Source organism: Mercurialis annua, linkage group LG4, assembly GCF_937616625.2.
Source record: "Mercurialis annua linkage group LG4, ddMerAnnu1.2, whole genome shotgun sequence".
Classification (NCBI taxonomy): Eukaryota; Viridiplantae; Streptophyta; class Magnoliopsida; order Malpighiales; family Euphorbiaceae; genus Mercurialis; species Mercurialis annua.
Genome location: NC_065573.1, coordinates 40,099,008 through 40,110,366, shown reverse-complemented (window position 1 = coordinate 40,110,366; position 11,359 = coordinate 40,099,008). Strand labels below are relative to the sequence as shown.

The following is an 11,359-nucleotide window of genomic DNA, read 5'->3' as shown; positions in this document are numbered from 1 at the left end:
ATTTTTTAAATTAAAAAAAAAGAAAAAATATCATTCGGATTTCTAATTTAATTTTTTTATTAATATAAGTCTTTTGAAAGATTAGATTAAAAGATATTATACATATTAAGGACATTTTTAAATCTTTTCCTTAAAGGCATGTGAAACCATTAACAGTCATTTTTTAACGGAATGGTTTATTTGTTCAATAAAAAATTTTAAAGAGTGTTTTTGTTCAATAAAAAAACTGGAAGTTTGAATTGTACTCTAAAAATCAAAAAGGGTTGAACTATTCTTTTAAAAAAACCTCAGGTGTTTTTTTGTATCTTATGCCTTTTATTGGTACTTAAACCAAATCTTTATGTTTTTTTTTTTTTTGAATAACCAAATCTTTATGTTTATGGGGCAGATTTAGTATTTTGTCATGTCCAATTCAGTTTATGCCATATCAATCAATACTTTTAATCATAATTTATGACAAAAAAAAAATTCCATACAAGATGATGCAGCTATTTAAATTTAAAAATAGTATAATCCTCTCATAAGTACAAATTGAATAAATGTCATAATCCTCTCATAAATAAAAATTGAATAAATGTCATATAATCCTCTCATAAATAAGGTGGACTAAAACCGGGCCATGGCGGGCTTGGAGAGTAAATGATTGGACTAGGTACAGATTCTGGTGGGCCGGAAAATATTTGAGGTGGGCTTGCAATAACACTGTATCGCTCAGGGTCTCTTCCTCACGGTATCGCTAGCTCAGATCAGCTGGTACGGCACTAGACCCTAGACTTTCACCCAATCTCCGGTCTCCTCACCACCGGCGGCGCCGATTCCGACATCAAGGTACTCTTTCTTTTCAAAATTTTCTGTTAGACACTCATCTGTTACTCAGTTTAAATTTTTTGTTAAGTTTCTTGGTTTTGATTCGGAACATTCAGATATGCTCAGAGGAAAATCCTAGAAGTAAACAAATTCGAATTAAACTATCAATTTAAATTGATTAATTTGTACAGGTAGTTGCATCCTAATAGTTTGCCTGCTCCTTTTAAGCATATATTCTTTAACAGTAGTTCTTTATAGTAGATATTAGTTTAGTTCAATTTTATTTAGCTCCTTAGTTTTTTTTTTAACTTAACTCCATGTGTTCGCGTCCGTTATCATGATTTAAATTCAAGATTGCACATATAAGTAAGCAAGTATTTGTCTCTGGACTTGGTCATTTAAAATCAAAACAAAAAAATCTAGTGGATTATATCTTTAATGGTATTCTTAATTCTTATGTCTGATGCTATCTGCACGTTTTATTGCTGTTCATGCTGCCAAGTTGCACTCTTGGCTTATAAATTATTTTGTTGCTTTGAATATTCTTTTGTTATAAAACATGTTTTTGTTCTTTTATATTTCATATGAAATGCATGGCTACAGTTATAGGCGTATCTCATTATTAAGGCATTTGAACTCTTCACTTCTATTATTTCTTGTCTTTTGGTACTTTGTATTTGTTATGTTCAATTCAACGATTGTTTTTCCGTGTGTTACATGCAGCTTGTAATGGTTGTTGAACTAATTACACTTTCTTTTCAGTTAATTACTTTAATAAAAATGCATCTTAAAACATGGGTTGTTATTGATCGTTTACTATGATTTGATCATTAAATTGTTAAGAATCTTTTATTGTTGATTATTGGCTTAATCATGTTGAAATAAAATAGAAGATGCAAAACAAATAAATGGTTGTCATGTTCAACTGAGACAGCTTTAATCTTGATCAATAAACAAAATCTGCGTATAATGTGATTATCTAAAATTGATTAATGCAAATTTCAGAGGTATCTGCGTAATAATTGTGGACCTGCTCTTCTCAACTTTTTAATGATACTTGCAAGATCCCTGTTATAATTTATAACCAGAGGAGCATAGGCAGTTTCATGTAAATTCTGTTAGTCTGTTTGAAATGCAGTTGAGTGTATTTTAAGTTGGTTTGGCTGATGATGTGTTATGTCGAAGTTAATGTGGCGGACTTGGTACGAAATGCTATATTGTTTCTATGACACTACGGTTTAATTTTTTTATTTTTTCTAAAAGAACTATTGTTTTGTGGTGTTAATCGTTTTATGCAACCGAGAGAAAGCACCATTCTGTGGAGTGAATAATTGGCTGATTGCTTTGCTACAAATCAAATCAAACTAATTTCCCTTTTTCTAATAATCGATTAATGCTAAAACTGCCATGTTTTTTGCACTTTGCCTTGATTGTTTATATACACATATGCTTATAATTGCCAACAAAAAACAAATCTAACCCTTAACAAATAGAGACCTAACGCCATCTCTCATCTTCTTCCTTTTACTCTTCAGCCAGGGCTGAAGTGTGCATCTGCTGCGTTCAGCGGTCGTCGGTTGATTTATACTCCAATAAACCATCTCTGAATCTCTAGCGGCAGGCCGGGTAGAAGCCTAACCAAGCTTTCAAGTAGATCCACCACTGGGCATAGAAATGGAAGAAGACGGATATTCAGCATCAAAGCTGTTCAACCAAGGTTATTCCTACACTTACGATGACCTTATCTTCCTTCCTCACTTTATCGACTTCCCAACCGAAGCAGTTTCCCTTTCTACTAAGCTTTCAAAGAATGTTCCTCTCCATATTCCTTGCGTTTCTTCTCCTATGGACACTGTTACTGAGTCTTACATGGCTTCCGCTATGGCCGCTCTCGGTGGTATCGGGATTATTCACTGTAATCTCTCTCCTTCTCTTCAAGCTCACTTGGTTACTTCCGCTAAGTCACGCCGTGTTCCTCTTTTATCAACTCCTGTTTTCAGCTCTCCTGATTCCAGGATTACCCATCACTTTGAAGATCACTCTCTGCCCTGTGTTTTAGTTACTCAGTCAGGTACTTTATTCTCTTTTTATTATTATTATTTGAAAGAATTCAATTTATATAGTAGCTAAATGAATTCAATTTTATTGGGAGTCAGGTACTGCTGACTCCAAGCTCATAGGCTATGTACTCAAGTCTGATTGGATGGGTTTAACTGATAAAGAAACTAAATTGATGGATTTTATGCATACCACCAATAACCCTAATGTTTGTGTTCCTTGGAGTTATGAGCTCCACGACATTGATGCCTTTCTCAAACAAGAAAACCAAGATTTTGCCATTCTTCAGAAGGAAGGAGGAGAGGCAGTGGATGTCATTTCCAAGGAAGAAGTCGAGAGGGTCAAAGGATATCCCAAGTTAACCAAAGGATCCGTGGGTTCCGATGGCAAGTGGATGGTCGGGGCATCTATTGGTACCCGGGAATCTGATAAGGAGAGATTGGAGCATTTGGTTAAAGCCGGGATAAACGCCGTGGTTTTGGATAGTTCACAAGGCAACTCCACTTACCAAATTGAAATGATCAAGTATATTAAGACAACATATTCTGAGTTGGATGTAATTGGTGGTAATGTGGTAACTGTAAATCAGGCACATAATCTGATCAAGGCAGGCGTAGATGGATTGAGAGTTGGAATGGGGTCTGGCTCTATTTGCACCACCCAGGAGGTTTGTGCAGTTGGTAGAGGACAGGTAAACAATCAACTTTCTCTGTTTTTCATTACTCATTATTTTAGCTTTTATAATTGAGATATATAAACGATAGTGAAGAGCTAAAACTATGATATTTGTGATGGCTCTAGCAGACTCATGCATCCTTGTATTTTAAAATAGTATTCTGCTATGCTATACTTGTATGAATAAAAAGAACAGCAGGTGTAGTTACTTTATACAGAAATTGCTCTAAATGTAGAAAGCAACAACCAAAATAAAAGTTTTTCATATCTGAGAAAATAATGCAAATATCGAGGGGCTTGAGTTCACATTTCTCGTTAAGAAACATGACTCAAAATTGTTTTGGTTGTATTTAAACTTTTCAGGCTACTGCTGTGTACAAGGTTTCATCTGTAGCGGCACAAAGTGGTGTTCCTGTTATTGCCGATGGCGGCATTTCAAATTCAGGTCATATTGTCAAGGCTTTATCACTGGGTGCATCTACTGTAATGATGGGAGGGTTTTTAGCAGGAAGCACTGAAGCCCCTGGAGCTTATGTGTGTCAGGTAATCTATTGCTTTGGCATCTAACTATTTTTCCTTCTTATGTTTTTCAAGCATACCACTTTTTTTTTGTGGGTAATTTCATTAGCTAATTCTCTTTTTTTGTGATAATTTCATTAGCTCATCCACTTGAGGAAATTGCTTCTTTTTAAACTGTTTTAAGCTTTAGTTGGGTTGAACCTATATTTTAGACATATTTATATTCTTTTCTTTTATGAGCAGCATGCTATTTCTTAACTCTCCTTCTTTTGTGTACTTAATTTTCATTTTTGTGTATTTTATTTTCCTTGGATAGGCGTGTTGGATCTCATGGCTACCTTTGTTTATGGGGATCATAGGGACTTTTTTTTACCTATTGCAATAAAGAATATAATCAACTGCTTTGAAATTTTTTCTTTAGTATACATGTTTTCCTTTTCAAAGCTGAAGAACTTAAGAGAGACTCGAGTCATAAAAAAATTGTATGCAACATGTGGATCATACTATATAGCAAAATCGAATTATATTTTCCCCGCGTAATAATAGATTAATAATTTAGCGAAGTGATACATTATATCTATAATGCAAGTTGGAGCTTAATTGATTGGGAAAATATTGGTTTATACAAGATTTAATAACCTTAGTTTTGCGGGTATACTTAATTATTTGTTGTATTTATGATTTATTGCTAGTGTATTTGGGTGAATTTAGTGTCAGTCAAATATTTTTGTTTCTTATGTTTTTCAAGCATACCACTGTTGATAATGAATTTGTAAAAGCAGAATGGTAGTCGGATAAAAACATATCGGGGCATGGGGTCTTTAGAAGCAATGACGAAAGGAAGTGATCAAAGATACTTAGGAGATACGTCTAAGCTGAAGATTGCACAGGGAGTTGTGGGAGCAGTTGCTGATAAGGGGTCAGTGTTGAGGCTTGTACCGTACACCATGCAAGCTGTGAAGCAAGGGTTCCAGGATATTGGTGCTTCTTCTTTGCAGTCCGCTCATGATTTATTAAGATCAAACACTCTGAGGCTTGAGGTATGTCTTTATCCCTGGAGCATTTTTATTATTGATATTCAGTCTGGTAGTGGTTTCTATGAGAAGTTTATCTTTAGTCTCTTCTATACTGCTTTTCTGCTAGCATAGAATTGTAGAGAATGAGTTGATTTTGGCTGTTACAGGTACGAACAGGTGCTGCACAAGTTGAAGGTGGAATACATGGCTTGGTTTCTTATGAGAAGAAAGCTTTTTAAATGCTAATTATCTTCACCAATTTTGACATTTTACAACCACTCTATCTTTGGATGCCAATTTTTCCATTTGTACTTCTATTGTTGTTTTTAGCAAATTAGTCAGTACTTCATTTTTTTTTTCAATTCATCAAATTTCATTAAAACATTTATGTTTGTAAGAAATTCGAAAAGAATTTGAAAATTTAATCTGATGACCTGATATGTAACAAACATTCTGTACTATTATGTGTCATGTTTTATTTGTAGATTTACTTATGGAAACAAAAAATAAATTATCAAATTGTTTGGCTGATAAAATGCTGTCTTTGATAAAAACTTCTTTAACAGAGAAAAATGATTTTTAATATCAAAATACGGTAAAAAAAAATAACTAAATGAAGCATGAAACATACTAATGAGCAATTTGATAAATTCATCCTTCTCCCTCTCCCTCCTTTCTCTCAATTTTAACATCCTAGCCGTTTATAATTTTTTGAAATTTATTTCAGATGTCGTCAGTGATTTATTCTTACGTTGATGGTAGCTATTAGGCAAGTCAAATGTGACTATGTGAGCATACTTTTTGCTTAGTCCTTTCCACTTAAGCTGTACCTGGATATGTTTCTATCAAAACTTGAGCTGTAGCTCTAATATGGTCCACTGCTACGCAGATTGGGTGAGAATGATTTGCCAATTGATGATATTGCTGTTGTCTGCCTTCTGGTAAATGTTTTTGTCCATTTTTGCTTCAAATGATGTAAATGTCTTAGAAACCTCTTCAAACACGAGCAGTGTATACTCTGGTCTAAGTTCAGTAAATTCAGGTGTATTTTGGGGTTTCAACGCTGATTGATGCCAGCTCGAGTGATGGTTTAAAAGCAGAGGATGAGCAAAAGGAGGCGAGTTTTCAATTTTCTCAATTATCTTTTCAGAGTGAACTTGCTATGGAAGTAGTATCTACTTTTTGGCTTAATTTTTCTTCATATTTTTATTTAATGTTTGACAATGTCTATTAGCTACTCATTTTCATGTTACGAGTTAATATGATTGCATTTTGTGGTTATGCCATGAACTAGGCAGAACTAGCAGTCTCAGGAGATGGTGCAGGGATATTAGGAGCTGCTAGCACCATTATCAGCACATTCGCCCTGGTATTTGTCGCTGAATGGGGTGACAATTCATTTTTCTCCACAGTAGGTAAGTCACACAAGGATTAATATTTATGAAGATTAGATTTCTTTTAACTAGATTGTCCAGTAACAGATTTGGGGAAAATGACTTATTTTTAACTCTTAATCATGCTTCCAAATACTAGAGATGATTGTGCCCTTTACAATTGTCTTACTCATTCTTTCATATAAACTTGCACCATTCATAAAATCTAACAACTGATAACTTTAAAGAAGCCGGCACTGTGGAACTTCATGATAACTAAAAGGAGGAGCTCATTTCTGTAAGGTAGATCAATCATAAGTTTGCTTTGTGAAATAGATAAAGCTTGTGAATGACAGCTTTAAAGTGGAAACAATATCGTTGTACTAATGCGAGCATGAATTTTATTTTCTTGTGTTACTTGATAATAAATATTTCCCCTTTGTATGCAGCACTTGCGGCAGCCTGTTCACCTCTTGGTGTCATTAGCGGAGCCCTGGCTGGTCATGGCACCGCAACTCTGGTAACTATTTCCCGAACCAGTAATTGGTTCTCACATAAGCATATATAGTTGCAAATTCTTTTTGAATTTTAGATTCAGAAAAAGATTTTGGCAGAAGCTATTATGTGCCAACTATATTGCACCATTCAGTAGATAATTATTGGTTGCACTTGCAGTATTTTTTTCTTTTTTCACCAACAAAAAGATATTTAATTTCAGATCTCTTGTTCATATGTTCATATGTCAATAAACCTCTGTGATTGTCTTTCTTCAAATTGCTGTTTTGGGCGGTTCTTTACTCGGAACATTCTTACCGGAAAAGGTAGATTCGAATTAACACCATTACATTACATACCAGCAAAATCGCATTTCTCCACCTTCTCAACTACTTGAAATATTTATGCAATCTTTTGGCTTTGATAGATCATTTTTCTTAGTCTCTCGAAGAAAACATTTTGAAATTATCTAGGGGCAATATAAGTCAGAACTTAAAACTCGAGTAGCTATCAAGTTTTCCAAGGCATAGTATAATAATCTGCTTTTCCGCATAATTTGTTCCGATAATTCAGTACAAACTTATTGTTTTAACCCACTTGTCTGTTCAAAAGATATCCTTAGTTGCCAAAACCATCTTAGCCTTTTAAGTTTTAAGAATCACCTATGTTTCTTGTTTGTATTTTAATTCTAGAAATGCATACTATCCAACTAGCATGATACAGAATCCTAATCTGTACATCTTTGATGTCTATGTGGTGCAATGAAAGTTGTTGTAAAGAAGCCAATTCGAATCCGACTAGTAATTTTCATTTCTGATATGACAAAAATTGCCTAGTCGAGCACGAAAAGTCAGCAACATATTGATATTTGTACCATAAAAATGTGCTTTAGTTGGACCAACATGATCAAGCAACAGCATAAAATAATATCCCATAGTATATCTTGAGGTTGTGGGGCTATGTATCTTTTTAGTTTATTTTCATAGTTTGATATGATTTCTTGTGCATTAAGGATACTAAACTCCCCTTCTTGGACAAGTTATTGCATACACCGGAGATGTTCTGTTCCTCGTCTTTGCCGCTATAACATTGGTCGCGATTGTGAGTTAAAGGTTAGGAGAAGATTCAAATTCATATGTTTATAGGATATATTGTACGGAAACTTATCGAATTTCAAGTTTGCCGCATTTCTAAAAACTCTGCAATTCTATTTATAATCATTCTTTTTAAGAATATCTTTCGCGATTTTTTTATATCAGCATTCCCCGCTTCCGCCATAACATGCTATTGGGTTGTTCTTGTTGTGGAAAAATATTGAATCAAAAATCTTGAAGTGAAACAAGAATGGATTCTCCTGTTTATGCTTAAAATGTTGAACTTTAACTAAATTTTTGATGTGGAGTGAGAATTGGTACAAAATCAAGGGTGTGTGTAGATTTGGGGAGGTTCGTGGCATAGCAATGGCCATCCATCAGAACTTTATGATAAGAGAATCAAATCATAAAGTGTAAGACTTTAAATAAAAAAAAGAGGACACGAACCCCACTTTTCATTTTCCAAATTTTATACTTTTTGTGAGTACATTTGGTGATCTGTCCAATGTTACTCCACTTTCTTTAATGGCTGCAACTATACTGCTAAGGAATTGGCTGAATCTAAATAAACATACTACCAAGTGGCAATGAGAACTTGGTGGTGCGTACAGTTTGATTTGGTTTTGCAAAATTTATAATCAAATTATTCCATTATTCCATAAAATCATCTAAAAAGAAAGGTCAAATGCTGTAAAAACGCTAAATCTTTCACAAAAGTTCCACAAAAATCCTAACCTTTCAATTTTGTCGATTTTGGCCAGAAATCGATTATTTAGTTTTAATTGTGTCCAACACTCAATTGACATTTAATTTTGCTGATGTGGCGCCTACGTTGCATGCCACACAATATGCCACTGTGGCAATTATCAGGTTAAAAGTGCATTTAAGTTTTTAATGTTTAAAAAAATTACCAATTTTATACTTGTAATTTTTTTTAACATATTTTACCAAATTAAATACCACCGGCACCGTTTTCGACCGCCTCTCCCGTTTTCCGACCGTCCCATTTTTTCCGATCGATCTATCACAGTCGCCGGAATTTTTTTCAACAAAACAAATTTTTAAAAAAAATTAATTGATTTCATAAAAAATGGAGGAGCTGCTGCTCCTCCTCGCCTGAGTAGGAGCAGCGGCTCCTCCGTTTTTAAAAAAAATAAATTAGTTTGTTTGAAAAATAAACTCCGGCAACTGTGATGGATCGGAAAAAAAAGTTGGGAAATTTTTTTAGACGGAATGGTTATTTAATTAGTTTTAATATATAATTTTATTTTTTAAAGATCAAATAAATAAAGAAGAGGGTGAAAATATATTAATAAATTTATAAACATAAAATTGGTAAATATTATAAAAGTTAAGTTGAACTAATTTTAAATTAGAGGATGTAAATAGTTTTTTAAAAACATTTAAGAATTTATTTGTACTTTAACCTGATAATTGTCACGGTGACAGATTGTGTGGCACGCCACATAGACGCCATATCAGTCATATTGAAATTCAATTGAGTGTTGGACACAATTGAAACAAAATAATCGATTTTTGGCCAAAATCGACGAAAATGAAAGGTCAGGACTTTTGTGAAATTTTGTGAAAGGTTTGGGAAAAAAAATATTCCATAAATAATAGAATTATAATCAAATCATACCAAATATTTTTTAAAATCTATAATAACTTTCAGTTTTCAATTTTATAGTATTGATTTGATTAATATAGATTTTAGATTATATATGATAACTAGGTGTGAGCGAAATTTTGAGCCGGCCGAGGTAATCGACTGAACCGATAATTTTTGGTGGGTTTGGTTTATGTAGATGTTGGTTCAGTTTTAGCCTTCAATTTTTTTCGGTTTGGTTTTAAATTTTGAAAATCATCAAAATTAACCGAATAGAGCGAATAACCAAATATTTTTTTTTTTTTTTTTAAAGTTTCTCCGGCCTTTTTATCGATTTTAACCAAATCGACAAAATTTTGATTTTTTAACTGAGTTTGGATTTAAAATTTTCGGTCAATGTCGGTTTTGAGCTTGGAGGAGTTCGACTTGGTCGATAATTAAGCTTATAACCTACCAAATAACGGAATTTTTTATATTAAGCTTATTTGGTTTTAATTTATTACTACTATAATAAATTTAACTAGTTTAACTGAATTTCGGTTATTTAGTTTGGCTTTTGCTTGGTTCAAGGGTGAAACATTATTTCAATGAGATTAAGAGTAACACTCAATGAATGAGAAAGCAAAAAAGGAACATCATTTCATTAAAATTGTCTCACATGAGGAATATAATTAGGAATCAAAAAAGAAAATTAGAATTTCTTGTGCGCCTTGAATGAATGAGAAAAAAAAACCTTTAGAGAGGAAGATCTTGTGGGTCCTTTAATAAATATTCAATTATTTTCTACTCTCTTTTTATACTTTCTTTTGCTTTTTGGTCCTTTTTGTTTTCCACAACGATTGTACTTATTAGTGCTAATTAATAATCTAGTACTATTAATTAGTTGGACACGTGAATTTGATCAACATTTGCACGTGCATGTTTAAACTAATCGAATGTGAAAAAGCATATTCTTCATCGAAATATTTAGGAAACATCACATCCACTCTTCAATTCTTCCCACTAACTTTATTTTTTGCTCTTACTAAAGAAAATAATTGCTTTTTAGAATAAAGTCTAGTACTATAACTTAAAATTTAGTTATAAATTTCTAAAATATTGTATTTTACTTTAAATTGATATTCAGTTTGGACGGATGAAATATTACTATTAAGTATTAACTACATTAGATGGATCGATATTTTTAATGTATATTTCACCCAAGAAGACTAAAATATAGTAACAAAATTTAAATATATAATCATCCAAATTATAATCTATCATGTATTTAAAAACAACAACAAACAATAATAAATATTAATCGAAGAAAAGAAGAAACAATTATGAATCTCGCTAAAGGTGTCTTCGGAACTTTTAATGATGAACAAAATTTCGAGTATGGTACTTAATTTAACATTCCTCCAATTAGATCAACTCTTTGATTTTGATAATTAGCGTTTTTGTTCTTTTTTTTTTGTAAGCCCTTCCTGTTTCCAAGGTTTCGCCCTGACTAATCTGGATCCGACCCGCGTCGCGCACCTGATATGGTGGGTGAGTCTGCCAGTGGAAATTTTATGCATTTACAAGGACTCAAACCCGAGACCTTGTTTAAGCGATACCAAGCCGCTTACCACTTGGACCAACTCCCATTGGTAGCGTTTTTGTTCTTTGATAAAGAGAAGAAATGGAGTCAAGATCGGGCGGCTGAGATGGAATAAGATTAAGAGACCTGGC

At 33.2% G+C, this 11,359-nt stretch overlaps 1 protein-coding gene and 1 long non-coding RNA gene across 2 annotated transcripts; both read left to right on the top strand.

Moving 5' to 3' along the window:
• The first annotated feature begins 716 nt into the window (after nt 1-716).
• On the top strand, nt 717-5,565 carry LOC126677754 (inosine-5'-monophosphate dehydrogenase 2-like). Its single transcript, XM_050372523.2, has 6 exons — nt 717-828; nt 2,343-2,878; nt 2,964-3,556; nt 3,904-4,083; nt 4,842-5,099; nt 5,243-5,565. The coding sequence occupies exons 2-6, from the start codon at nt 2,482-2,484 to the stop codon at nt 5,312-5,314; spliced, it is 1,500 nt and encodes a 499-aa protein (XP_050228480.1). The 5' UTR covers nt 717-828; nt 2,343-2,481; the 3' UTR covers nt 5,315-5,565.
• Nucleotides 5,566-6,022: 457 nt separating this feature from the next.
• On the top strand, nt 6,023-8,176 carry LOC126677755 (uncharacterized). Its single transcript, XR_008790581.1, has 2 exons — nt 6,023-6,490; nt 6,898-8,176. It is a non-coding gene; the product is annotated as an uncharacterized LOC126677755 (long non-coding RNA).
• The last annotated feature ends 3,183 nt before the right edge of the window (nt 8,177-11,359 follow it).

What these genes read in the sequence shown, in the direction of transcription:
- LOC126677754 (XM_050372523.2), top strand. Translation starts at nt 2,482, where the DNA reads ATGGAAGAAGACGGATATTCAGCATCAAAGCTGTTCAACCAAGGTTAT. An exon ending in GTGCAGTTGGTAGAGGACAG is followed by an intron (nt 3,557 to 3,903) that starts GTAAACAATCAA and finishes TAAACTTTTCAG; the next exon opens with GCTACTGCTGTGTACAAGGT. An exon ending in CAAACACTCTGAGGCTTGAG is followed by an intron (nt 5,100 to 5,242) that starts GTATGTCTTTAT and finishes TGGCTGTTACAG; the next exon opens with GTACGAACAGGTGCTGCACA.